A 27,105-nucleotide genomic window follows, 5' to 3' on the forward strand; every position below is an offset into this window, starting at 1 on the left:
ATCACGCTGGACCCACTTGGATAATCTCATGATTCCAGACTCAGCAGATCAGCAGCCCAAATGCCATGGGCAAGCTTTATTCCTCTCTGCCCTGAGAAGGAACGCAGTCACAGGTTCCAGGAATTAAGACGTGGACGTCTTTGGGGGACCGGGACTCTGGCTAGCACAACATGAAAGCCATTTAGCCCATAGGTTTGGGTCATGTTTGCTGTGTTTTGCTTGTGTAGCTGTGGGTTTTACGAGCGCTGGGCCGGGAGGTTCGTTCTAGGATAAGGATACACGGGTTTATTTGTGTTGGGTTATCAGGGTGTCCAATTTGAGTGTCTCCCCAGTAAGTATGGAGCGGAGGGAAGGACCAGGATGCCTGAGGGCCGCCTGATCTTTATTGTGTTTTATCTTTATGACGTTTATCTCCAAGCGGCTGCCCCATAAAGGCTTACTGCTGCCGGACTGTTGTTCTCATTGACAAGAAAGCTAATGACAGGCTGTCTCTCTGCGTGTTTTCTTTAAGTACGTCTCTCTGTCCCTGAGTAATACTGGCTGTCCGTCCCAGTGACATTCAGCGTGCACAGGAGTATCTGGGCATATCCGTGGCGCCGGCACAGTGTGAGTGCCTCTGTCCGTAAGCGTGGGCGCCGTGGGGAATGTGCACGGGCGCGTTTGCTCAGCGGCGCCTGCGATCACAGTCGTGGGCATCTGGATGTTTACTTCTTCACAAGGCCTCCAGGGGATCCTCACAGAGAGGCCTAGCGGGAGGCGGGCCTGGCCAGGAACTAGGGAGAGGGTCGAGATGGAGGTGAGGGCCGGGAAAACACCGAGAAAGCATCTGGAATGGAAGAGGCAGAGGGCGGAGTCACAGCAAGGGCACAGATCAGATCTGGTCTGGCTGCACTCCTGCTTACTCCCTTGCTGTGGGAGCTTGGCCACGCCAGCTCTCCCCACGGCTGTTTACCAAGAGATTTGAAATAGATAACCCCTGGGTACGTCCCAAAGACGGGGAGAGAGAGACCCGTGGAAATGGAAACATACACCAGGAAAAATGGGAAGAAAGAACTAGAGAGACATAGGAAGAGAGTCCTAAGAGCCGCGCTGGGAGCCAGCCAGAGGCAGGAGTGTGGGCGCCTGCTCCCCACCCTTTACCCCAAAGCTTCAGACTGTTCCTAAGCCCTTAATAGGGAAGGCAGGAAGACGGAGAGAGCCGCCTGGATGACAGCACACACCAACATGAGGCCTGCGGAGCCACAGGAGCCAGGATCCCGGCGTCCGCCCCCGGCCCCCAGATGTAGGTGTGCCGGCCACCTGTTATGACTCACACCCTGGCGATGCGGGCACCCATGCCAACAGCGAGACTGGGCCCCTTGCCCACCCGCACAGCACAGGCCCGGGGGAAGGGGAGATTCAGGCCCCGGGAGGGATGACGAGGGGCTGCCCTCCCCACCGGGCGCCGCCTTGCCCCAGGAGCGCCCCCTCCCGACCACCCCCTGGCCTCGAGGGCCCACGAGTCCTTTCCTCCCGCCCTCCTCCCCCAAACCCTGCCCGGGAAGCCGGAGAACCAGATGAGCTGTTACGCAAGGCCTGTTTACCCGCCGCGGGGGCCTCCTCCTCCCTATAAAACCCGACGCGGCGGGGAGCGCGGCGGAGCTCGAGCCTGCTGGAAGGGAGCGAGGCTGTCCCTGGAGGGCGTCAGGGCAGCGTCCGAAAGTTCATGCGCCGGCCGGAGAGAGGGTCCCCCAATCCGCCAGCAGCAGGCGTGGTTCGCCGAGCGCGCGCTGGGAGGCGGCCGCGGGGGTCGCGGAAGGGTGGGCGCCCGGACGCGCGCTCCCCATGGAGGCGCCCGAGCTGGGCCCGGGGCTGGTGGAGCGTCTGGAGCAGCTGGCGACGTGCCCGCTGTGCGGGGGCCCCTTCGAGGACCCGGTGCTGCTGGCGTGCGAGCACAGCTTCTGCCGCGCGTGCCTGGCCCGCTGCTGGGGCGCCCCGCCGGCCGCAGGCGCCCCGGCGCCCCCCACCGCCTGCCCCTGCTGCGGCCAGCCGTGTCCCCGCCGCAGCCTGAGGTCCAACGTGCGGCTGGCGGTGGAGGTGCGCATCAGCCGGGGGCTGCGGGAGAAGCTGGCTGAGCCCGGGGCCCGCGCGGGGAGGCGCAGAGGGGGCCGCATCCCCACCATGGGCTGCCTGGATCCGCACGGAGAGGTAAGGCAGGGTCGCCCGTAGCGGATCCGCGGCGGCTGCTGGAAGTCCGAGACCGGGCTTTCCGGGGGCGGGGCCCTTATGGAAGTTTAGGCAAAGAATGGATCTGAGACAAGCAAAGAACGAGGGGTCGCGGGCCTGACCCCAAACCCCTGTAGTGCCGTGAGAGTTTCCAGGAAGGACAAGGGGAAGGAGTCTGACACTGTACCCAGAGGTCGGAGGGCTGGACGGCACGCAGGGCCTCCGGAGCCCTCGGCAGAGCGCGGGAGCTGCGGGGGACGCGGAGGGACGCCGCTGCGCGCGGGGGAGGTGGGGACCCGGAGAGAGTCCTGGAGGGCGCGGGGCCTGCGCGGGGCCTGCGCGCCCAGCGGGGTCAGAACCAGCGAGCGCAGAGCGAGAACCAGCCGGAGTGCAGGGCCAGGGAAGGAGGGTCTGTCAGGAGGGCGCGAGGGAGGGAAAGCAGATCCAAACACCCCGGGAGCGCAGAGGGGTCAGCCGCGGGCTTGGCCCGAGCCGCGCCGGGCGTCCTCCGCTCCTCCCAGGGCCCCTGGCGGGGGCGGCGACCGCTGGAGGCCTGGTGCACGCGCCGCGGGGACCTCTGGCTCCTGCCCCTCATCCCATCCCGCCCCCCGCCCCCCGCCGCGCCCCTCTTGGCCCCGGCTCCTTGGCCATCAACCAGCCCCATTCCCTTGCCCGGCCCCCCAGGCGTCCCGGATTCCTGAGCTGCTTCTTCCCAGCAGCCTAGCCGGTCTCGGGTGTTGCTTGCACACTTTGAAGTCTACACAGACCTAATTAGTCCAGGTGTAATTGGCATAATTAGGCAAATTGCCTTAACTCTCTTCCCTTCAGCACCACCCCGGTCTGCTCCAGTCATCCCCAAGGGACCCTGACACGGGCAGGTGGACGCTGGTATTTGGGGGGCGGAGCATGCGCTGCTCCTCCTGGTTCCCACGGTATCCTGCAGATCCGCAGGACGTCTGGGACACATCCAAGTCCAGCTGCCTCTTTGACCAGTGTGACGGACACAACGCAAAGGGCCCAATAAACGCCCCCGGGCTTTTATGGCAACAGGGGAAGCAGCTTTGTTAGAAGGCTTTTATGTACCAACTCTTAGCCCCAGGCTCTGGGTGTTTGGTCTGTCTGATGGATTGATGGACAGGAGGACACCCTCTGGAAGGTAGACAGGGCAGGGGACCACGGAGAGAGACAGAATGAGGCTGAGGGAGGCATCAGCAAAGGTAATGACTCTGGGAGCTAAGTGGGGGCAGAAAAAAGGCCTGGGCCAGGCTGGGGAAGGGAAAGGGGGGCCTTGAGGAGGGGGAGGGAGCAGTAGATGACGATGGGCAGGAAGCATGGGCCGTGAGAGGGGACAGAGAGGCAGCGAGATCACTTTGAGAGGTGACAGGGAGCTCACCGACGGAGATCCAGCTGCCTGGGGGAGGGGAAGAGGGCGAGGCGTCCTGAGGACAAAGCCCAGGGCTCACATCGTGTTTTCTTCTGCCCATGCCAGGATATAAGGAAGACATGGAGAAGGTGAGTTCCGTCTTACCGCCCCTTCCTTTCCACTACGGGCCACCACGTCCATCACCTTTTCCATGGGCTCACAGCCCCACTCAGGGACAGGTTTCTTGCTCCGGGGAGTGAGTGGGGTGAGGGGAGGGCAGCAGACGGCAGAGGGCGTCACCTGATTGCCTGACCTTTCTCCCTCATCTGTGCAGACTCGATGCCCCAAGACCCAAGTCCTCTAACTCAGATGATGATCTCCCCGAAGATTACCCGGTGGTGAAAAACATGCTCCACAGACTGACGGGTGAGGAGGGCAAAGGGACCGCACCGAGGGACGGTGTGTCTCGGGCTTGCTTCCTTTTCTCTCTCAAACCTGCTCAGGTCTTCTCTGACGTCTGTATTAGTGTCCTAGGGCCGCTTAGCAGAGCACCACATACCGAGTGGCTTAGACATCAGAAACTTGCTGTCGTGGTTTTGGGAGGAGAAGTTGGCGGGATTGCTTCCTTCGAAGGCAGGAGGGTGAATCTGTTCCCTGCCTCCCTCCTAGCATCTGGGAGCCTCAGGGGTTCGGTGGCCCGAAGACAGCCTTCTTCCTGTGTCTTCTTTACATGGTTTCTCCCGGTACTCATTAGTCTCTGGGTCCAAATTCCCTCTTCTTATAAAGACTGCAGTCATATTGGACTATGGCCTCCCCTAATGCCCTCATTTTAACTTAATTTCCTCTGTAAAGACCCTATTTCCAACGAAATTCACATCGTGAAGTGCTGGGAGACTGCAGCACACCTTCCGGGGGGAACACGACTGGGCACATAACGGTGTCCTCAGTGCCCACAGCCCAGCGCCCTACTCTCCCAACAAACAAAGCATCAGCCACTTCTGCCCTGTCCCATTACTCCTCTCCAGGAGACTTCCCATCTCTCTGAAGCTCCTGGGGAGTGCCCTCTCTGCCCACTACCAGAGCTGCCCTCTGCCTTTTCTCAGCTGCCAGAGGGGCGCCTGACTGGCTCCATCTGTGGAGCCTGTGACTCTTGATCACAGGGCTGTGAGTTCAAGCCCCATGCTGGATGTCGGGATGATTTAAACATAAAATGTTAAAAGTCAACAAAAAAACCTGCCAAAGATACTCCACCATCTTGATCACCCACCGTCTCCCCCAACCCCGATTGCTTCTAGCACCCCCAATTCAGAAACCTTACCTCAAACGCAAACCCCACACACAGCCGCGAATACTCGGGTCCCTCTGGCTCTCACCGCTGTCCCTCTCTCTCTGTCCCATCTTCCGAAAGCAGCAAGCTGGTCCGTTCCCACCTGCCCTTGGGGTCCCAGTGTCTGTCTGTCCTTCCCTTGCCAGCCACCTTCCCCACCCCGCAGACCAAGCTCCAGGCCCACCCCGGACAGAGCAGAGGGAGGTACCAGTCCTTAGGCTTCCCTGCAAGCTGGACTGGCTCCGCTTCCCCCCACCCCACCCACAAAGGAGAGGCAAGCTTTCCTTCCGCCTTTGCACCCTACCCACCCCCCACGCTCACCACAATCCTTGTCCAAACCCAGATCAACACAAGCAGAGCGTGGGTGCAGGCTGAGAGCTGCCCGCGCCCTCCCTTTTCTAGACCTTGCCCCACTTAGGCTTCTGTGGCCTCGGGCGCTGCCGCGAGGCCTCCGGGATACCCTCTGCCGCACACCGCCTGATCCTCCCGCCTCGGAGTCGGAAAGCCCCTCAAGCCCTCCTTTCCTGCCTGTCCCCACACAGCCGACCTGACCCTGGACCCTGGCACCGCCCACCGCCGCCTGCTCATCTCGGCGGACCGCCGCAGCGTCCGACTGGCCCCCCCAGGGACACCCGCGCCCCCCGACGGCCCCGCGCGCTTCGATCAGCTCCCCGCGGTGCTGGGCGCACAGGGCTTTGGGGCCGGCCGGCACTGCTGGGAGGTGGAGACTGCCGAGGCGGCCTCTGGCCCGGACTCCTCCGGGGAGGATGAGGACGACAACCAGAGCCGCTACGCCGTGGGGGCGGCCGGAGAGTCCGTGCGTCGCAAGGGCCGCGTGGGGCTGTGCCCCGCGGGGGCGGTGTGGGCCGTGGAGGGCCGCGGCGGCCGCCTGTGGGCCCTCACGGCTCCCGAGCCCACTCCGCTGGGCGGCGCCGGGCCCCCGCCGCGCCGCATCCGCGTGGACTTGGACTGGGAACGTGGCCGCGTGGCCTTCTACGACGGCCGCTCGCTGGACCTGCTCTTCGCCTTCCAGGCGCCCGGGCCCCTGGGGGAGCGTGTCTTCCCGCTGCTCTGCACTCGCGATGCCCGCGCCCCGCTCCGCATCGTGCCGGCCGAAGGCTGAGACCCACCCACACCCGCCGCCAGCGGCCTCGTAGGCGCCAGCCAGGCCGTCCGCGCTCATCCACACAGCCTCGGTGTCCACATCCACACCCAGGGCCGAGTTCGGACGCGGTGCCACCGCCACCTCGGGCTACGTCCTGCCTCACCTCTCCCGTCCGGCCTTATGCTCGTCCACACCCGGACGCTGCGGCAGGACGGACGCAAAGGGCCTTACTGCCTGCTCAGGCCTCTCCCCGTCTGGAGGAAACGCACAGTCCTTCTCCACAGCTCGAAGCCTCAGGCCTCCCTGACCTGTCCAATCTGAGCTCCCTCTTCAAGACTCTGGCCTGGGTCCCAGGGCCTCCTAGGATGCTTACTAAGCTTTCTGAGCAGGGGGCAGGCCGCCCTACTCCATGAGGCCTGCTTTCCATGCTCGCAGCCTTTCCCCCTTTGGAACCTCCCCGAGACTCCCCCTGTAAGGAACCAGTGGTGCTATCGCTCTCTCCTCTACTGGGAATGGCCTGGACACCCAAGCTGCTCCTCATCTACGGCTTCACATCTTTCTCCGTATGTATAAATGGGCCCATATTTAACACGTTTTGTGATGCTGGGTTATTTATTTTGTGCATCTGTGGCAATAAATGAGATCTCAGTGGTGGTATGTTTTTGACTCATCTTTGCAACTGTGCATGGCAAGAAGCCGCGAAAATGATGGCAAGATCCCAGTAAGGAGTGGGGAGGGCTGAGAGCTGGACATCTGGGCTGGCAGGAACATCAAAGCCTAGGAAGGAAGGGGTAAGAGTGTAGTATAGGGGACATATCCCCATCTCTTTGCTCCCTCTCTTTTCCTTCCTCTCCTAGGGACCCAGGGCCCTAACACTATGCTGGGTCTGTCTCTGAAGCCAGAAGACAGAGGAGACAGTGGGCTCTAAGTGACCAGTCTTCAGGATGGCTTTGTTGGAAATCCTGTATCCTATGAGAAGGGTGAGGAGAGGCCACCACTGTTTCCTTTCCCATGTCCCATTAACAGGGAGAAAGCAAAGACCCCTTTCCCAACTCCTCCGGAGGGCAGGAGAAGGGAAGGGCTGAAGCTCCCTGAGAGCCCTGAGGTCTCCCACGAGGCCTCCCATCCCACAAGCAAGGACTAGAAGTTCCAATTATATAAGTCCATTCCTGGAAGAGCTCAGAGCCAGGATTAACAGGCACAGCTGGGACAAGACTGCCCCCAATCTGACTGGGACCCCTGGCAGTGAAAGCTAGGGCTGCTGAAAACCCAAGTTAAGTGCTTGGGACTCAAGGGGAGAATGCAAGGGGCCAAGATAACTGCATCCCAGGACAGACAGTTTGGCAGTGAGAACAAGGGCGACAGACCGGGACCTAGGCGCCTGGATCCCTGGAGAACAGAGGATGAGTACTGGAAGGAGAAATGAGTGCTGGGGGAACCCAGAAGTCTGGGTTCTGGAGTAGCAGCAAGTCAGAATTCCAGGATTTCTGCCTACCCTCCTCTCCCCCTTCCCTCCCTCAGGCAGAGGAGAGAGGAGGAGGGGCTGGAGGAGGGATCAAACCATGGGTTTAGTCCCCAGGTAGCCACATGAATACATTCAGGGCCAGACAGACACAGGAATGGTGGGGGACAGAGGAATTTAGTGCTGCATTGGCCCTGGAGGGGGCTGGGAGGGGTCAGGAGGCTGGGGAGGGGTGCTGGGGCTCGGTCCTGGGGTTGCACGACGCCGTCCTTTGCGGTGGCCCCGTACACAGTGTGTATGACCACAGCCCTCCTCTTCCTCCTCATCACTCTCCGTGGAGCTCTCGCCAAAGGCCCGAGGTTTCTCGTAAATACAGCAGCCTGGATTTGGAAGGAGGAGCCCGGTAAAAAAGGAGCAGAAGTTAGGACGGATGTACAGTTGCTTCCACTCCCATGGATCTCAGTAAAAACTCCTACTCCCACCATTGGCTCCTTCTCCCTTCCAGGATCCCGCGTCCCCAGGCCCACCCCCTGGGGCTGAGGCGCCCAAACCCCTGTCCTTTCTGCCAGGAACCCACCGCTCCACTTCTCCCTGGCTCTGACACCTCCTGCCTTCAGGCCTCGGCCTATTCCCACCTCGCTCCCTCTACTTGAACCTCGTCTCCCTGAAGCCAGGAACAGGACCGCAGGCTGCGCCAGAGCACTGTGGCTGCTGGTGGCCGACGATCACTCACATTTTGATGAGCGGCGGCCCATGTGTTCGTTGTCCACAGTGTCACTCGTCCACTCTACCTTTTTCTCTGGCTTCCTTTTCCGAAGCTTGATGGTCAGGCTCCGGTTCTCCTGGAAGGTGAAGAGGGACGGGCATACCTATCTAGCTCCCCGAGGCTGATCTTCCCCACTCCCTCCCTGGGGGCTCCTCTCCTCCAGGCCCCAGGGCAAGCAGGGCCACAGACATGGCAGCAGAGGAGCTGCATGCTGGGAGGGGACAGAACACTACAGGCCTTTGCCCTCCAGGAATCCCTGGGGATTCGAACGTTCTCCATGACTGCTCCGATACAGAGAAGACACAATTTGGAACCTACAGAAGGTCCCAGCAACTCTTCAAAAGAAAACATAACCCTCCCTGTTTCTCTGTCTTCCTCCCCAAATCATCCCTGGTGGGACATTATTCACTCAGTCCCCCATACCCGCGCTTTGATCTCCTTTTTCCCAGACCTCTCTCAAGCCTGCGACCCCCTTCCTGCCCACCTACTCCCTAGCACCCTGGCATCTCTATCATTTAAACGCCCTTAACCCAGGGGCTCTGAAGCCCAAGACACCTCTGCCCTTTGAAAGCAACTTAACCTGTTTTTTGCAAAAATGCTACTCCTTTCTCTATTTTCATCTGTTCTGATTTCTCACAATACTATCTCCACCTCCTCCGTCTGGTTCGCTCATTTCTTCTGTTTCCCTTTAGAGTCACCCGTTCAACAAATACTTATTGACAAGTGTGCTTCTGGGCAAACTGCCTCCAGCAGTGCTTTCTCACAGAACCTTCATGGTCCCCCAGCACCTCCCTCGCTCCTCAGCCCCCTACGTCCCATCCTTGGGTCTTCCCACCACCCCGGGCAGCATCCCCCAACCCCGCATCCGCACTCGGACCCTGCTCCGTGTCCCCACCCTGGGCAGCATCACCCACATTCCACTCGGACCCTACTCTATGTCGTCTGCCCGGGCAGCATCCGCCGCATCCCCACTCGGACCCTGCTCCATGTCCCCTCTCTGACTCCCTATTCCCTGTCCCCACCCCGGGCGGCCTCCCCCGCACTCCCGTCGGACCCTGCTCCGTGTCCCCACCCCGGACGGCCTCCCCCGCACCCCCGGTCGGACCCTGCTCCGTGTCCCCACTCCGGGCGGCCTCCCCCGCACCCCCCTCGGACCCTGCTCCGTGTCCGCACCCCGGGCGGCCTCCCCCGCACCCCGGTCGGACCCTGCTCCGTGTCCGCACCCCGGGCGGCCTCCCCCGCACCCCGGTCGGACCCTGCTCCGTGTCCCCACCCCGGACGGCCTCCCCCGCACCCCGGTCAGACCCTGCTCCGTGTCCCCACCCCGGACGGCCTCCCCCGCACCCCGGTCGGACCCTGCTCCGTGTCCGCACCCCGGGCGGCCTCCCCCGCACCCCCCTCGGACCCTGCTCCGTGTCCCCACCCCGGACGGCCTCCCCCGCACCCCCCTCGGACCCTGCTCCGTGTCCCCACCCCGGACGGCCTCCCCCGCACCCGCACTCCGACCCTGTTCCTCGCCGCCGGGCCGGCCTCCTGCACCATGCCGGCCACTGCGCAAGTCCCGCACACCGCGCACGTCTCCCGACCCCAGGGGTCAGCCCGCTCCGCCCCGAGCCCCAGCCGCTCCCGCCCGGCCTCTCCCGAGGACCCCAGGAGCGCCGCCCCCCGCCTTTCTCACGGGCTCGGTTGTCACGGTAACCGTTGTCTCAGTGACGGTCTCACTCAGCCCGGCCCCTGCCTCGGCCATGGCTAAGGCTGAGGAGAGGGAGGAGGGGAGGAAGGGGGAGGAGACGCCCTTCCCTTTCTCTGGTCTCTGGGGTCTAAGACAATCGGGGTCGGGTTCAGAGTAGCAGCCAGGATCCTCCGCCTTCGTTTCGACCCCCTCCTCCCGGGCCTTCGCCTCCCCGCCCCAGGGGATAACCTGTCCAACCCCACTTCCGGCTCTCTGCTTCCGGGTGTGACGCACTCTGGAGGTCCCCTTTTCCCTTCCGGGCACTAAAGGCGCCTAAGCGCACGCGTCGCCAGAGTAGTTCCGCCGTCACGTGACGGTGCGCAGGCGCCGCAAGAGGCAGCCCCAGAGTTGGCGGAAGCGGCCCTGAGCGCCGGCAACAGGCGCACGCGCACGCGCAGCGGGGGGGGGCGGTCCGGAGGGGCTGTGGGCGGGGCGCGGCACGTGGGCGGGGCTGCAGGGCGTGGCGGGGCGCGCGGAGGATGCACCGCGCCCCGCCGCTGAGGCCCACGCAGCGCCTGCCTGGGTTTCGCGGCCTCTCGTGGGAATGGGGCTCCGACCGCAGCGGCAGGTGCACGCGCCTGCTCCGGGGAGGGCTCCGGTCCCGCGGGGGTCTGCGGGCGCCGGGGCGGGTGCAGGTGGCGCCTTCTGCTCGGGCTGTCCGCAGAGCGCGCCCAGGAGCCCCCGCCCGGTCGGCTGCGGGCTGGCGGGCGGGACGCGGTACGGCCCGCTCCGTCGGCTGGGGCGGGACGGGGGTCCGGGACCGCAGGCACTGCCGTCCCACAGGAGCACCTGCCAGTATCCCAGAGGCAAGGAGGGTGGGTGCCGGGGGCCGGCAGAGCGCAGCGGCTGCGAGGCGGCTGGGCGGGGGCCCGCGTGCGGTGCGGGGCCGGGGCCGGCTGGACGTGCGCTGGACACACGCGCCGCTGCGCCCCGGATTTCGGACCCCAAATCCAGCGGCCGCAGAGCCCCGCCGGCCCACGCGTCCCGGTGGCCGGGGCACACCCGCACGGTGAGTCCGAGCTCTGAGCGTGTCAGGGGCATCGCAGCGAAGCAAGGAATGCGAAACCAGCTCCCGGCGGGCATCCGGGACGGTTATTGTGCCCCGACTCCCGAGTGTTTCCCTTCCAGGGTTTGGACAGACTGATAAAAAGATACACCTCGGCATGTATAGTAAAACCCATTAAAAAAACACGTATCTCTCTGAAGTGGGATTCCTTTTATTTTTTACTCGCCCCCCATCTTTCTACACATGAATCTATCACAACGAATATATATTACATTTATCTCAACAGCAATAAAAAAATTTTTCCAAAATGTCCAACTGTAGTAAGCACATACTGGTATTCCTTAGTATCACATTTTTTGTTGTCTAAGCTCACAACAAAGAGATCTGGTTAAATTATTTGTTTAATCTCCCACTATCCAGATTCCTACATTTTGTTTCTCTAAACTCAAGAACCAAATAGATTTAGTGGTGGAATACTTAAAATTACTTTTTCTATTAGTCTCATTCCTGCCTCCATTTTTTATACTTTTTTTCTTTTACCTTCTCATATACTAATTTATATATATTTTTTGTAGCTGATATACTTATTGAAAGAACAAATATATCTATAAATTCATTTAAATTCCTTTTGGAACAAGACAGATTATAAATAATATACATATGTCTGGCATATACAGAAAAATAGAACTTTGATAAGAAACTCAACTAGAGTAGGTGTACTCTAGGGACAATGGTAATCCCCACATGATAACTTCCTTCTATGGGAGCAAAACATTGCAACTAGGATGAACAAAGGATCTTAAGAACCCAATATCCGTCACCATCCGAGGGAGAATTGTTGCGTTGCCTGGAAAAAAATCAAGAGTCTTCCTTCTCCTGGAACCTACAGAAAAAGAAAGGACTCATTATATTTTAATAAGCATAGAGGTCCTAGCCGTGTAAGAGAAGACATTCATTTGAAGAATCAAGGAGGGAGTTTTATTTAAGACATTGTGGAAGACTAGCTCCCCTCAACAATCCTTCATATTCAGACAACTAAAAATGCCGTATTAAAAATGTATCTAGGGGCACCTGGGTGGCTCAGTGGGTTAAGCCGCTGCCTTCGGCTCGGATCATGATCTCAGGGTCCTGGGATCGAGTCCCGCATCGGGCTCTCTGCTCGGCGGGGAGCCTGCTTCCTCCTCTCTCTCTCTCTGCCTGCCTCTCCATCTACTTGTGATTTCTCTCTGTCAAATAAATAAATAAAATCTTTAAAAAAAAAAAAATGTATCTAGGGGCGCCTGAGTGGCTCAGTGGGTTAGGCCACTGCCTTCAGCTCAGGTCATGATCTCAGGGTCCTGGGATCGAGTCCCGCATCGGGCTCTCTGCTCAGCAAGGAGCCTGCTTCCTTCTCTCTCTCTCTGCCTGCCTCTCAGTGTACTTGTAATTTCTCTCTGTCAAATAAATAAATAAAATCTTAAAAAAAAAAAAATGTATCTAATGAACCATAATGAAATACCACCTCACACCAGTCAGAATGGCTAAAATCAACAAGTCAGGAAACGACAGATGCTGGCGAGGATGCAGAGAAAGGGGAACCCTCCTACACTATTGGTGGGAATGCAAGCTGGTGCAGCCACTCTGGAAAACAGCATGGAGGTTGAAAAAAGTTGAAAATAGAGCTACCCTACGACCCAGCAATCGCACTTCTGGGTATCTACCCTAAAGATACAAATGTAGGGATCTGAAGGGACACATGTACCTGAATGTTTATAGCAGCAATGTCCACAATAGCCAAACTGCGGAAGGAGCTGAGATGTCCTTCAACAGAGGAATGGATAAAGACGATGTAGTTCATACATACAGTGGAATAGTACATTGCCATCAGAAAGGATGAACACCCACCGCATCAGACACGGATGGGACTGGAGGGGATTGTGCTGAGTGAAATAAGTCAAGCAGAGACACACAAATACCACATAATTTCATTCATATGTGAAATATAAGAAACAAAACATGAAGATATGGGAAGGGAAGGAAAAACAGAACGAGATGAAAACAAAGAGGCACACAAACCATAAGAGACTCTTAACTACGGAAACAAACTGAGGGCTGCTGGAGGGGAGGGGGAGGGGGGATGGGGGAACTGGGTGATGGACATTAAGGAGGGCATGTGAGGTAATCAGGACTGGTCAATGACTTGATGAATCACTGAGCTGTGTGAAACTAAAAATAGACTATACGTTTATTAATTGAATTTAAATAAAAAGTGAATATATATATATGCATTCCAAAATATATCTAATGAAATATAAAGTATATGCAAATGATATCTTAGGACACAAAGAGCCACGTGCCATTAGACAAAGAATGAAAAAAGAAAAGGGATAAACTGGACCTCATAAAAATTAAAAACTTCTGTTCATTTAAAAAAAAAAAAAAAAGCTGGACACCTGGGTAGCCCAGCGGGTTAAGCTGCCTAATCTTGATTTCAGCTCAGGTCATGTTCTCGGGGTCATGAGACGATCAGGCTCCATGCTCAGCAGGGAGAGATCTCTTTCCCGTCTGCACCCTGCCCACCCCGACTCTCTCAAATAAATAAATCTTAAAAAAACAAACAAACAGAACTATTCAGTGTAGAGATTACACACAGACATACATAACTCAACTAATAATGACTAAGGAAGTAAATAAGTAAAAAGAAAAAAAGCACCATGAGTCAGTTACCAGGAACAACAAATAGCAGCATCAGACCCACAACTATGGGTATCAGAATTATTAGACACAGGGGCGCCTGGGTGGCTCAGTGGGTTGAAGCCTCTGCTTTCGTTTCCGGTCATGATCCCAGGGTCCTGGGATCAAGCCCCACATCCGGCTCTCTGCTCAGCGGGGAGCCTGCTTCCTCCTCTCTCTCTCTGCCTGCCTCTCTGCCTACTTGTGATCTGTCAAATAAATAAATAAAATCTTTAAAAAAAAAAAAAAAGAATTATTAGACACAGAATATAAATACTCTTATTAAATATACTTGAATGTAATACATATTTTAAGAATAAAAGGAAGAGGGTGCCTGAGTGGCTCGGTAGGTTAAGCATCTGACTCTTTTAAATATATATATTTTATTTGACAGACAGAGATCACAAGTAGGCAGAAAGGCAGGCAGAGAGAGAGGGAAGCAGGCTCCCCGCTGAGCAGAGACCGATGTGGGGCTCGATCCCAGGACCCTGAGATCATGACCTGAGTCAAAGGCAGAGGCTTTAACCCACTGAGCCACCCAGGTGCCCCTGCATCTGACTCTTGATCTCAGCTCAGGTCTCAGGGTCCTCAGTAGGTGCCATGTGGAGCCTACTTAAAAAATAAATAAATAAAAGGATAAATTTATTTATTTACTTTTAAGATTTTATTTATTTGAGAGAGAACGAGTGGGGAGAGGGATAGAGAAAAAGGACAAGGCTTCCTGCTGAGCAGGAGCCCGAGGAGGGGCTGGGTCCCAGGACCCCCGATCAGGACCTGCTGAAGGCAGACGCTTAACTGACTGAGCCCCCCCAGGTGCCCCAAGACAAAGCGTTCTTGGACCCATCCAAGGACCGGAGCTGCCCGGTTCTTGGAGTGACATATGATCAGTGCTCAGGAGAGAAGGGCTACCGTGAACCGGTGCTTCCGAACACCACCTGCTGACCCCGGGGCAGTACTGGCCCTCGGTAGGCTCTCATTTCCTCTGAAGCACTTTACAAGGCTATAACCAGATGAAGAAGTGTTCATTTTACAGGCCCCAGAGCTCCCTGTTGGCTGGACTGTGGAGACGGATGGGGCCAACGGAAATACCCGTTTCTTGGTCAGTGGAGACGCTGCGGGAACTGCAGCTCACCGAGGGCGTGGGGGCGGGGAGGGTGCGCACCTGCAGCGGGTACAGGTGTAGAAGACCGTCTGCCCCTCGTCGGCGGAGCGCATCTGCCGGGTGTGGTAGGCCATTCCCTCGTGGCCACATCGAGGGCAGCGCCGGTCAACCTGGCCGGGAACCGGCGCGGGGACGGGTGTCAGCGCGCACGCCCCGTCCCGTCCCGTCCCGTCCGCACGCGGCCGCCCGCGGGTCACACCCCACCCGCCGCTTCCCGCCGGCCGTCACCGCTGCAGGTCCCCGCCGCCGTCCCGACCGGGTCATCCGCTCACCACGGGTCCCTGGAACTCAGGCCCTTCCTCCGCCGGCGCAGGCGCGGCCGTCCCCGGCTTGTTGAACACGACGCAGCTGCTCACCGCCCTGCCCTCGAAGTCTGCGCGGGCGGCAAGCAGGGCTGTGGGCACCGCGCCGCCCGCCCCGCCGCCCCCGCGACCGCGCCGCCCGCCCCCGCCGGGACCCCGCCGTCCCCGCCGCCCGCCCCCGCCACCCCCGCCGCAACCCCGCCGCGACCCCGGGGCCGCTCACCTCGCACCGGGACGCGGAAGGCGCAGCGAACACAGGTGACCGTGTCCTGCGCCCCGGGCAGCGGCAGGACGGAGCCGCAGTCCGGACAGAAGTCCAGGTCCGACTGGAACCTGGAGCCGGAGCGCGCGCCGTCCATGCCGTACCGGACGCGGCGGGACGGACAGCGGCCCCTCCGCCGGACCGAGCGAGCCGCCGCAGCGCGAGCCCCGCTGCCCGCACGCGCGGGGCTCCGAGTCCAGACCCGCAGGCCGCGTGCGGTCCTCCAGAGCAGACGAGCGCGCCGGCTCCGCGCGGGGCGGGCCAGAGCGTCCGCCGCGCCGGCTCGCCATTGGCCGTGACGTCACAGTCCGTCGCCGTGCGCCGCGGAGCCCGCCGGGCCGGCCGGGAGGACGGTAATGGGCGCGCGGCCTCGGGGGCGGCCCCTCCGGGAGGAGTCCTCTGCTGGAGCGTCAGTGCTCGCTCAGCCGCGGGGGCGCTGGCCCTGGGAATCCCGCGGCCCTTTCCGGCTGCCGCAGCGGGGCCTCCGAGGCCGAGCAGGGGCTCTCCGCCGCCTCTCGGGGCCCCCGGTGCTCCGGGGACCGGGTCCATCGGGGCCTCCTCCGGGGAGGAAGCGGGGCGGGCGGAGGTGGAGGACGGGCCGGGCCTGGGGCTCCACTCCCGGGTCGAGGACAGGGCGGGCCGGCCGGCGTCCGTCGGGGGCAGCCGCGGTGCATCTCCCGGGACCCGGCCCGGCCTTCGGCCCGCGGCCCGCCTGGTCGCCCGGCTCTGGCGCAGCGGTCGGTGAACGCTGGTCGTTCGGCGTCGCGCGGACACTTGGGGTTTCCCTAAGCCCGAGGGCCGGCACGTTCAGAAAACCACGCTGTGGCGTTCGTCGGGGACCGACAACTGGGCAGACCCCGTCCCCGGGTTTCCCGGTTCCGTGCCGGCCCCGCAGCGCCGCCGACCGGGCAGCTGCGCGGAGCCGTCCGTGCCCCTCCTCGAAGGCCAGCTGTGGCCTCTGCCGGGGGAGGCCCCGCCGGGACGGACCGGCCGGACGGGTGGGGCTGGAGCGGCCCGCGAGCTCCCGAGCAGTCCCGTGACTCCCCCCGCCGGGCGCCGCTGGGTCTGTGCGGCCCAGGGAGGTCGGCTCCTCGGCCCGAGGCGGGCAGGGTGCACCCTGTGAGTCTCCCGTGAGAACGGAAGCTGAGATGCGCTGTGCCGCGCTAACTTTCCGTCTTCGGTTGGACGGCGGCCGGGCCTGTCCACCCTGGTTGAATACGGCCCTGATGGGCCGCGCGCCGCGAGGCACAGCCGCCTCCCAGCGCAAACTCGGTCCGGCTGTATTTATTAAGCTGGGGCTGGGGCTGAGAACTTGAGAAACGTTAGGGGACCCTAAGGAGACCAAATGACGAGGATGCAGTGAGAGTACACGGCTGGACCCGTGCGGGAGCCCAGGGCAGGCCTATGAAAGAAACCTGTGCCTCGGGACTGAATGGCAAAGGTTTCAGCAAAAAGACGGATACAGGGACGCCCGGGTGGCTCCGCTGGTTGGACGACTGCCTTCCGCTCAGGTCCAGAGTCCCGGGATCGAGTCCCGCGTGGGGCTCCCAGCTCCACGGGGAGTCTGCTTCTCCCTCTGACCCTCTCCTCGCTCATGCTCTCTCTCACTGTCTCTCTCTCAAGTAAATAAATAAAATCTTAAAAAAAACAAAAGATGGGTACAGTGTTATGGGGAATGTAGCAGAGAGAGATGCTCAAATTTGTGATAAGGGTAATCAGCAAATCGGGAACTTTGGGAACTTGGGTCAGTACTCTCATGTTCAGTACTGTGCTAGGCTCTGCATACTGAGAAAAGTAAGATGGCTGCGCTTTTTAAATATGAAAATAGATTCACATAGAGAAATGAGAATGTGCCTAAGAAGTCTGTGAGGTCCAATATTTCGTATCAGATTCATTCTAATACATTTGTAGATGTAAAATTTTTTTTCTTAAAGATTTTGTTTATTTGACAGATCACAAGTAGGCAGAGAGGCAGGCAGAGACAGAGGCTCCCCACGGAGCAGAGAGCCCGATGTGGGGCTCAATCCCAGGACCCTGGGATCATGACCTGAGCCGAAGGCAGAGGCTTAACCCACTGAGCCACCCAGGCGCCCCTGTAGTTGTAAATTTTAAGTTACACCCTTTCAGAGTCTACATTTCAGTGTCAACATTTTAAAGGTGATAGAGGAATACAGGTATACCAGTGTAAACCCTGATTATTTTCCAGTGAGTTTTTGAGGTAATGGTTAAAAAAAGTTTTCAGAAGAAGACAGAAATCGTTGTTACAGAGACTATTTCAGAAAGACTTGATAGAGAGTCAGGAGCTTGACTTGTGGAGGGGAATTAGCTGCCATTTCCTGAGAACTTACCACATGTCAAGCGTTGTGGCAGGTGCTTTCATCTAATGTGTGTTTGTTCTTTATTACCCTGGGCAGCAGACTTTTGTTTTCTGTGTCCATTTTATAGATGAGGGAGCTGACTGACACTGTTGTCTGCCCAGAGTCCACACCTCAGAGGCAGTTCAATTAGGATTCAGATGTAGCCCTGTCAGGCTTCAAAGCCCATGCTCTTTGCCATAAACAGTACAAAAGGCCCAGGGATGAAATGCCGGGCATCCCCAGTGGCTTCAACACGACCTCACAGTAAACTCAGATTAGACCAGGGATGACACATAAAAAGTTGGCAGGCTTCACTTGTGTTGCCATCAGCCTGGCCCATAAAAAAAGGGGCGTAACCACAAATTCCCACCCTAAGGTGCTGAGCAGGGAACAGTTTCACAGTGGATTTACGATGAAGGATAAGTGGCAGTATAAGGCAGGGAAGCAGAGGGGCGGGTGATCACATAATCTCAGAACCAAACATTGGAAGGCAGAGATGCTGTATGTGCTGATAGAGGCGGAGAGGGCCAGGGCCAAGAAGCTGCAGAGAGAGGAGGGACCGAGAGCTCTGGACTCTGGAAGTCTCTCGGAAGACAGAGGAGGCCAGGAGACAGAGCAGTCCAGCCCAGCCGAGCTTGCCCAGCGCCACACCCAGGAGTCTGCGTCTTCCCTCTCCCAGGCCCAGATTCCCGATTCCGAATGGTTCCCCTTGAGTCCACGGGAGATGTGCGAGCCTACTTTCTGTGAAAGGATTAGATGCTGTTGTTAAATTCCCCGGAGGAGGAGATCCTCACAGCAGGATCTCTCTTCCCGAGGGGACATACCCCTGGCGTTGACCAAAACAGTTGCTTACCCTGGTTCAGTCGGTATGTGAGTAGATAGTTTCTGACACCTCCCGCACTCTGATCTACCTCTGTTTTCTCTGTCTTCCAGTCTGGCCTGGGCGAAAACCTCTACAGACCCTAGGATTGCTGTAGGTCAGCAGTCCCCACTGGAAAAAAAAATCTTGGTAAATAATCTTCACGTTGTACAGTTTGGAGTTACTAGGAGAAGGGGCCTTAGGCTTCAAATCCTGCTCAGGTGACCCCTCCCCAGAGGGTGTCTACCCTGGCACATGTGTTTAGCTATATCCATACTTGCAAAACAGAGTATTATGTTCAAAATGCCCAATACTCTCTTTTTTAAAAAGTAGTTACTGATGTCGGTGGTGGGTGATTCAACTCTGAGAGCTCAGAGTTTCGCCTGGGGTGATGGGAATAAAGATCACAATTGTTAAACACCAAAGTAAACAAGAGACTGCAAATCTTCTCAGTGTCACTGATGAGGTGCAGCTCCTGTTTAAATGTGTTTAAAAAGACGGTCACCTTATAAAATTCTGTGCCTCACTTTGACAGAATCTTGGTGGCGTGCATACAGCAGCGGCAAGACAGCTGATAACTCGGAAGTACCACGAGGAATATGAAACATTGTGCAGGGAGCAAGCTCTTTCTCTTGACCACTGGCTGGCCAAAGCGGAGTCTTATTATAATAAGAGAATAATGGACATGATGAAGGAGCAAGGGACAGGCCATGAAGCCAAGACGAGATTGGAGGGGAAGACGACCCACAGGCTCGAGAGACCAAAGCAGTATTACTTGGTTCCGGAGAGAGAGGTGAAACACATAGAAAGGCACATTCAGAGAGTGGGTCGGGTCAGAGAGTCTAAGAACAAACCAGGTAAACAATTACCACGGCCCCCTAGTGAGACAACGTTCCCCAAAATTGTGCCCGAAGAGCATGGTGTCCTGAGTGCCCAGAGAAGAAAGCAGGTAAGCGAGAGGGAACAGACGCAAATCGAAGGTCACCAGGAACGCATGCTTCGGGGGAGAGCGCTCACGGAGCAAAGGCGCAAGGAGAGAGTCTTGAGGAAAACCCAGAGCCAGCTGCCAACACGAGAGCGGCGCGGGAGGGCAGGGAGAGAGATGAAAGAGCTTGAAAGTGTGACTGCGTACCCCCTCTTCCAGCCTCGCGGTAGAAGCCGGATTAAAGTGAATATCCTCATGGAAAAGAATAGAGAAGAAGTGCCTGCCGTCATAAAACCACATCAAAGAAAATTCTTGACCATGCCACCCTTTCTGAGAAGCCAGATAGGAAAAATGAAAGACTAGTAGAGTTTCAGTGCTTTGAGAATAAACCCCCGTGTCTTAAGTGAACTCTTGTTTTTAGTACTAGTTCCCAACCGTCCCCGGAGTGTCTGCATCAGATACGGAAGTTTCGGATAGCTCTGGGCTAAAAACTCCGTTCTCTCGTGTTCCTGCACCTGGCGAATCCTTGACGTCGGGTGTCACCAGCCCGAATGCGGTTGAGCAATGACACTGAGGAAGGAACTGGGATCCGCCGCTGCGCAGGCCCTGCGCCCAGCCCACTGCGGCTGTCTTGAGGTTGCCGTAGGTCAGTCGGTGGTCTTTCAGTTCCTGTTTGTACGTTTCTTGGGGCTACTGACCGGGTCTTCCACGTCTGGCTTGTGCCCTACAGTTCGGTCTGTGTGAGGGGCTTTGAGAGCCTCCTGTGGGCCAGGTTTTGTGAGTGAATCAGAGGTCCCGGCCCTTGACTGGGCCACAAGTAATGGCATAGATAGCCCCAAACACTGCGTGTGCTCAGGGTTAGGATGGAGGCCTGTGCGGTGCTGTGCCAAGGAGGGGCCCCGAGCCCCGCCCGGCAGAGCCAGGAGGGCAGACACAGGACACACAGCCCATGTAAGCACTGTCTTCCCAAGGTCTGGGTCCGCTCAGATGCAAACTGGACTCACCCTCTCAAGCATATGTCCCCCAACCCTCACTGATGACTCAGAAGACAAACGTGTGCACTGCGAGAATTTTCATCCCAAGCAGAATGAAATTTACGGATTTCCTTTCATTTCCAGTTCATTTTCTTACCATATAGCAAAACTTTGGGAAGGTAGGGGTGAGCGTTGGTGCACAGAGAATGAGTGAGGGCTGCCCCGAGAGCATTCTCCGTCAGTCGTGGTCCCCACCCCCATCCCCACCCGCAGACCAGCAGTTCACTTGCGACATCGGCAGTGTGCCGCGGAGCGTTCCTGGGTGACGGGGCTCTTCTGTGCTCGCCCTCCACTCGCTGTGCCTCCTGCAGACTGTGTCTCTGGCCTTCCGTCTCCGTGTCCCGTGGGAGATCCTCTGCCCTGCACGGTTGTATCGCCCGAGCGCAAGGGGCAGGGGATGTGGAAACCCAAATCCGCGGGGCGAGGATAAGTCCCACATAACCGGGAGGCCCGCGACTCTTCCTCTCAGGGTCCTGAGTTCGAGTGCTGCACTGGGTGTGGATACAACTTAAGTGGTTGTTTACCACGAGGATTTTCAGTGCTGGACACATTAGTGAGGTCAGCTGCCCCCTCTTTCTCCTCCAAATCTAGTAGAAAAGCAACTGCTGATTGCAAGGCAGTTTCCCAGCTCATACAGCTATGGAGTAAAAGTCGGCTTTTGACTCAGTTCAGCTAACCTGACTCCATCATCTCTGCCTGACACACAGTTCACCCTTTATCTCCCGGACCCTGTATGAGCAGCACCGTAATTACCCCAAGCCAAGCACCCTTAAAGCCTGAGTCACACTTGACGCTTTTCTTTTGTCTTGTATTCTTTTAAGATTTTATTTACTTGAGAGAGAGCGAGCACAAGCAGGGGGAGCGGCGGAGGGAGAGGGAGAAACAGGCTCTCCGCCGGGCAGGGAGCCCGGTGTGGGACTCCCCCCGCAGGCCCCTGGGACCATGCACTGAGCCGAAGGTCAGGTGAGCCCGGAGCTTGTGCGGTTCTCACGGCGCTGAGGTGGCGCCCCGGCCTGTTGAAAGCACGAAGAATGTTTGCTGACTGCGGGGAGCAGAGCAGCGTCCAGGAGAGCCCGGCCCCAGAGTGCAAACTCAGCTGGTTCTAACCACTTCTTACCTCCCGGGTGCACAGTCAGCCTTTCTTCTTGTATTTGAGTGGAGGCACTGATACATCTTTGTTTACTTGTTTTCTGATACCCCTCAGTAAAATTCATGACTTGATGCATCCCCTTTCTAGAACTTTCTCTGGTGCCTTCCTCTCAAGGCACCTGGCAGCAGCATAAACTAAAGTGTCATTCAGGTCTGAATAAAGGGTTCCCGGAGGAGGAGGTCAGGGAGCGAAGGTCTGCAGGGACGCTAGGTGAGGCGGCGGTGAGCTTTCTCTGTTACCTGCTGATGGAGAGTAGGTTGTCAGCCCTGAGCACGCTGTGACTTAGCCCCACAGAGTGTAGAGTTGTGGGGTTTGTTCAGGCCCGAGCATGGCCACATATCAGCCGGTGTGGGTCTAGAACGGAGACAACAAAACTTTCCTGACCAGTTGTTCCAGTGGATAAATGAGAGGCTTTGTAGCATAGAAGGCTGTGATATCACGAAATGTCCTTCTACTGGTTTTCTTCCCCTACTGAGCTAAGAAGTGGAGTTTGTAGAAGGTGAAAATGGATCAGGAAATGCCACAAAGTATAAAGCCCCTGGTACCGAAGGTGTGAGACTGTAGCTCTCATCCAGCCAGAACCGTTCAAACAAGTCGCCAGAAAATGGGCTGGAGCCTAAAGTAATCTTTAGGGCTATATTGGGAAAGGTCTCTGACGGTGACCAGCCCTGCCTGATGGAGTGTGTGGCTGACCGCCAGCCCGTGCAGCCCCGTCCACAGCACCCCACGCCGCTGGCCTTGGGGGTGACCCCCACAGATTGATGATCACTCGACCCTGCTCTCACGCAGAGCACAGGCCTCCCTACCCGCTCTCTGAAGGAAGAGCGTTCCTGTGGAACCTAGCGTGAGCCCACCGGACATCCACCAAAGCCCGACCCATTTCCCAAACGCACCTGCCGCCCCACGTCGTTTCTGCGCCAGCTCACACGACTACCTGCTTTTCCTAACACAAGGACGTCTGCAGAGGGTTTTCGCTCTTACGAGAGAAGCCCCAGCCATGCTAACAGGTCTTCTGTACGCGTGCAGTGGGCTGACGCAAACTCTCCGAAAGCAGGGACGTGAGGCCGCCGGGTGCAGTCAAATCGTGAGGCGGCAGCCTTGGGTAGCCGCACTTAACGGCTTAAGTTTGTAACTTAACTTCCAAGTTCGTAAGCAGTTGCCGAGAGAGGACAGTCGTGAATCTCGGTCTCCTTAAGTATTTGGGCAGGTTTAACGCAGGCAGCAAGCTGGGTGGCTGGTTTTCTCTTTGATCATGTTTTTACAGTGGTAAGTTCTGTCCCAAACGAGCCCTGCCTCACAAACCATCACGCGGATTGATAAGGTGTAGCTCGAGAAGGTAAGAAAGCTGGGAAACCTGGGAGGAGCAGGCTGGTAGTGTTTCCTCGGAGCGTTCCCACGTGAATGTAGCAGAAACTCCCAGGCACTAAGGTACAAGGGAGAATACACAGATACTGAGGGAAGGAGTTTCCTTCCTGTGGGTAGCAGGAGGCCAGGTCATCTGTTTAGAGGGAAGACAAGTCTTGAGTACTGGGTTCCAAATGGACCAGGGATCTGGAATTTCTTGTAACAGACTCCAGGCAAGAGTCGGCCCCACAGGGATAATGTTGATCATGGGGATGAAAGCACAGGGAGGCCAGTCGAGGGTATCGGGATAGCATTGTGCGGGACAGCGTAGCTACCCCTGCGGTGAGCGCCGTGCTGGGGTTGGTTGTCAGGTGACCGCTGTGCCCTGAGACTACTGGAATGTCACGGGTCAGCTACGCTCACGTTTAAAAAAATAATGTTGCAAAGTGTGATGTGTTGAAATGTAGCAACGTCATGGTCACATTTCTTGTTTGCAGGCCTTAGAAACTTGCTTAGGTGAGTATCAAGAAAAAAAGAAAATCAGTAGAAAGTATCTGAAAATATTTTATGTAGTGGGCCTCACAGGGGCTCGGAACCAAGGCAGTAAGGACACCCTCCACACTCTCGTCTCTCCTTGTCTGCTCACTCCCGCTCCCTCTTTGCTCTCATAGTGGGGAGGGGCACCGCTCCTGTGCCAACTCTCCACCCAACGGCTTCAGCTGCAAGAGTTGGCTGCTGTTGAACTGGAAGTGTCCTCCAGTTTCTCCCGGCTAAACACGCGACCGTGCTATTCCTTTGCACTCCTTCCAAGCCAGATCTCCTAGGAGGTCTGTAGAAGCTGCCTGCCTTCTGGCCCCAGTGCCCATCAGGCCCCCCAGGCCCCCTTCACCGGGTTGTCAGCTCCCCGCAGCTAAATCCAAAGGACTCTACGGGTAGAATGGAGCAAGGCAGAACCTGACAGGCACGTGGCGCATGGGCAGCATCAAAGAGACCTGGACAGCTGGAGGGTAGGAATCCGGTCCCTGGAAAACAGAAGAGCAAGGACATCAGTAGCCCTGATGGACAGGGAACCGATGGAGCCCATTCAAGGAACTGCAGCAAGGCACCGAGGGTACAAAAGAAGCAAACAGAACACTCAGGATAAAAGACTGGGCCAGGAGTTTTGAAAGATGCACAAAACTGGCCTGCTGACTTGGGTTTCACTAGGGATGGGCAGCCACCAACCGAGAGTGAAGAAAAGCCCAAAATAGAAGCAGGAGACAGAGCAGACAATTACTATATCCCTCATGTTGAGTCAGGTATGTGAAACAGGACTTTGAACTCATTAAAGCATGTCTGATAGTATCTTTAACCATGAAAGTTGAAATGCTTGGAAATGGAGCCTCGGGATGTACAGTTTACAAGACTGGTGCGTGGTTTTATGTAGATCTAATTATACAGCCTTCCCCTGGATTAGCCTCACAAATTAGAGTAAGGATGAACGCCGTGACAGCGTAGGCTTTCTAAAATTCACCTGCTACCTACTGTCAGTTCAAATAGTGAATCATCTGTACCTCATCTGTCATAAATCATATTTTTGTTCGTAAGCTCCTAGCAGAGGAGAAGGGTGGTTGTGTAGAGGGAGAAAATAAGACATATTAAGTGTCTGCCATGCATCAGATACAATTAACTTCTTTGTGTCATCAGTACGTCTTGATTCCAGGGCAATCAGTATATCCTGACTCAGTAGAGAATGAACTGTCTAAAGCTTCCCATATAGACAGAACATTTTGTTGAGAGGAATAAGCAATTTAGCCAATAATTTCCTCAAACTTTCTGTGATGTGCATGTCACATACCCAGATATTCTTTTCTGTTTATATCTATCTTTTGTAGATGTAAAGATAGATATAAACAGGGGGTAGATAGATATAAACAGATAGATATAAACAGATATAAATTGGGGGTCTAGCTCTTTTTCTTGCCCAAGATCTCTTTCTGGCAAGCGAATGCCCACCCCCCTCCCCTTAGAGAATTGCTAGCCCCCGAGTCATAGCCAACCACAGCACGCTCTCTTCTGGGCACAGTGATGGACATCAGTGTAGCTGGTGGTTGGCATGTGCGTGTCCCATGACACCAATCAGAATCCTTCCTGTTTCAACAGCAGGGACAAGAACCTTTTTACAAAATACACAGAAAGCCATTACACACCCGGCTTTGGGCTGCGTGGGACGTGGGACTTAGTGGGCAGTGTCCTTAATCAGGTGGTCATTCCCCTTATAATCTAGGACCAAGTACATCTGGGAATCCAGGCAGCTGCGGCCGAATTAAGTTCGACTTTCTTACCACCGCCCCCCTCCCATTTTGGCTGGATGGCTCCCAACAGGAGGTACCAGTCAGGCCAGCCTGGGGGTATTATTAGCTTATTAGGGAAAAGAAAGAAACACTATGTCCAGGAATTTCCAAAATAGGTCCATATGACCTGCTATCCCGATCATTAGGAGGTAGCCAAGAGATGATCCTTCGGCGGGGGGCGGGGGGGGGTAGCATCCAAGGGTGGCCAGGCTGTCTCACAAAGGTGTGTGGGCTGTTCAGTCTCTGAATGGTGGTAGGAAGCATGAAAGATCCAGTAATTACCTTGACTGTCAGCCCATTGTTGAGAGGCTTTGCAACGGAAGCCATGCCCCGTCGTCAGACCACAACGGTCTAGAAAGCCAGAAGCGCCGCACAGGTTAGTTTCCAGGGCCACTGTGCTATTGCAGGGGTTGGCTGATTGGACCAGGATAGCCGCACTGCGCCCTCAAAGTGTCAGCACTCACAGGTCCTAGAGAGGGTGGGAGGTCCCATGCATCGTCCACCCGAGCAGGGGTGCCCGGGGCCCCTTGCTATGGGGCTTCCCTCCCTGTACGACAAGCAGGTCGGGAGTCCAGATCAGAGACCGAGCCCTTCCTTGTGTGCCTGTCTGTGGTGGTGAACGTCCTGCCCAAAGCAGGCTCCCTCAGCAGACGGGCTCCCGTCTGGCTTGGCGGAGAGCAGGCTGCTCCGAGGCATCCACCCAAGGGACAGACGGCAGGTCAGCAGCTGGATTTATTTCCACAGTTCACAGCTCCAGAGAGAGGTGTCTGTGCAGCCTAGTTTTCCAAGTGGAGACCAAACAGCTGGGACAGCCCAGGAGGCCATAAAATGACAGGAAGGTTGATCAAGGGGAGGGCTGGGGAGAGCCCTGAAAACTGCCCTGGGCTCTGCCCAGCGAGGAGCATGGCAGCCTCCATTTTTGGTTCTGAACAGCGGCCTCTGGGACTCGTGTTGGCTTGGGCCTGAGACAGCACTCAGCCTGCTGGCCCACAGTGATCCAGGACCAGGGCCCGGGGAGCCTGGCTGAACCAGCCGCTCTGCTCCAGATGGCAAAGTGGGGGTTAACACCGTCCCCAAAGGGACAGCTGCCACTTCTTCCTGTGAACAGAGATGCCGGGGCCAGCTGCATCCTTAAGGTTGCCCTTTCCATGTCACAAAGTTGGCTCCCCCAACTTTGTGAGACGTGGAGTCCAAGCTGACCCGCCCTCCTCTGTGGCTGTGCGGCCAGAATGTCCAAAGGCTTCATTGGGTCAGGAGCCCAGGAACAAGCTAAAGCTGCTTTCCAAAGACACCCCGCAACCGTTTCAGGAAGGTGCTGGGTCTAGAACCGAGGGTGCCAGCGAGCTCAGGCTGCCTCCCTCCGTCAGCGGCTCTCACCAGCAAAACCGGCCACTGCAGCCACTTGCAGCTGCTGCTTTGGAACTGCAGGAGATGCCCCAGGGGAAACCTCAAACCGGCCCATACGTGGAGGGCAAGGAGAGACTCAAGAGAAAGGCAGACCATTCCTGATTGGTACGTGGCAGTTTTAATAAGCAAGGAAGCTCACGTATTACCCTTGTTGTGGGTGCCCATGAGACAGGTGTCTGCACCTGCCCACCACAATCCTAAAAGTTTATGGAGAGGCCTTGACTGGGTTGAGTTAGGTGTTCAATCCAGAGGGTCTCCACAACAGCTTACTCTCTCAAGACCGTGTCCTTGA

At 57.0% G+C, this 27,105-nt stretch overlaps 3 protein-coding genes and 1 long non-coding RNA gene across 6 annotated transcripts; 2 read left to right on the forward strand and 2 right to left on the reverse strand.

Moving 5' to 3' along the window:
* The first annotated feature begins 1,591 nt into the window (after positions 1-1,591).
* RNF39 (ring finger protein 39) lies at positions 1,592-6,657 on the forward strand. The gene is made up of 4 exons (XM_059179543.1): positions 1,592-2,187; positions 3,695-3,717; positions 3,903-3,994; positions 5,438-6,657. The coding sequence occupies exons 1-4, from the start codon at positions 1,825-1,827 to the stop codon at positions 6,016-6,018; spliced, it is 1,059 nt and encodes a 352-aa protein (XP_059035526.1). The 5' UTR covers positions 1,592-1,824; the 3' UTR covers positions 6,019-6,657.
* Positions 6,594-10,143, reverse strand: PPP1R11 (protein phosphatase 1 regulatory inhibitor subunit 11). 3 transcript variants are annotated; one of them, XM_059179544.1, is made up of 4 exons: positions 9,907-10,143; positions 8,196-8,304; positions 7,751-7,842; positions 6,594-6,777 (listed from the first exon to the last, which is right to left on the reverse strand). In XM_059179544.1, exons 1-4 carry the CDS (start codon positions 9,973-9,975, stop codon positions 6,646-6,648), a joined length of 402 nt encoding a protein of 133 aa, XP_059035527.1. In that variant the 5' UTR covers positions 9,976-10,143; the 3' UTR covers positions 6,594-6,645. The 3 variants fall into 3 exon arrangements, with proteins under 3 accessions (XP_059035527.1, XP_059035530.1, XP_059035528.1); XM_059179547.1 differs by having other exon boundaries at positions 6,594-7,842; XM_059179545.1 differs by lacking the exon at positions 9,907-10,143 and adding an exon at positions 9,684-9,832 and having other exon boundaries at positions 6,594-7,842.
* A 1,014-nt stretch (positions 10,144-11,157) lies between these two features.
* On the reverse strand, positions 11,158-15,633 carry POLR1H (RNA polymerase I subunit H). Its single transcript, XM_059179548.1, has 4 exons — positions 15,366-15,633; positions 15,113-15,213; positions 14,841-14,950; positions 11,158-11,849 (listed from the first exon to the last, which is right to left on the reverse strand). Exons 1-4 carry the CDS (start codon positions 15,499-15,501, stop codon positions 11,825-11,827), a joined length of 372 nt encoding a protein of 123 aa, XP_059035531.1. The 5' UTR covers positions 15,502-15,633; the 3' UTR covers positions 11,158-11,824.
* A 130-nt stretch (positions 15,634-15,763) lies between these two features.
* LOC131834853 (uncharacterized) lies at positions 15,764-19,953 on the forward strand. Its single transcript, XR_009354976.1, has 3 exons — positions 15,764-16,523; positions 18,695-18,770; positions 19,156-19,953. It is a non-coding gene; the product is annotated as an uncharacterized LOC131834853 (long non-coding RNA).
* Positions 19,954-27,105: the final 7,152 nt, after the last annotated feature.

The sequence above is a fragment of the Mustela lutreola genome, chromosome 6 (assembly GCF_030435805.1).
Source record: "Mustela lutreola isolate mMusLut2 chromosome 6, mMusLut2.pri, whole genome shotgun sequence".
Lineage (NCBI taxonomy): Eukaryota > Metazoa > Chordata > Mammalia > Carnivora > Mustelidae > Mustela > Mustela lutreola.

Coding starts and splice junctions, on each gene's coding strand:
- RNF39 (XM_059179543.1), top strand. CDS start 1,825: ATGGAGGCGCCCGAGCTGGGCCCGGGGCTGGTGGAGCGTCTGGAGCAG. Junction 3,718..3,902: donor ATAAGGAAGACATGGAGAAG/GTGAGTTCCGTC, acceptor TCATCTGTGCAG/ACTCGATGCCCCAAGACCCA. Junction 3,995..5,437: donor CATGCTCCACAGACTGACGG/GTGAGGAGGGCA, acceptor GTCCCCACACAG/CCGACCTGACCCTGGACCCT.
- PPP1R11 (XM_059179544.1), bottom strand. CDS start 9,975: ATGGCCGAGGCAGGGGCCGGGCTGAGTGAGACCGTCACTGAGACAACG. Junction 8,305..9,906: donor TTACCGTGACAACCGAGCCC/GTGAGAAAGGCG, acceptor TTCACCTTCCAG/GAGAACCGGAGCCTGACCAT. Junction 7,843..8,195: donor GGGCCGCCGCTCATCAAAAT/GTGAGTGATCGT, acceptor TTCCAAATCCAG/GCTGCTGTATTTACGAGAAA.
- POLR1H (XM_059179548.1), bottom strand. CDS start 15,501: ATGGACGGCGCGCGCTCCGGCTCCAGGTTCCAGTCGGACCTGGACTTC. Junction 14,951..15,112: donor CTGAGTTCCAGGGACCCGTG/GTGAGCGGATGA, acceptor GTTCCCGGCCAG/GTTGACCGGCGCTGCCCTCG. Junction 11,850..14,840: donor TACACCTGTACCCGCTGCAG/GTGCGCACCCTC, acceptor CTTTTTCTGTAG/GTTCCAGGAGAAGGAAGACT.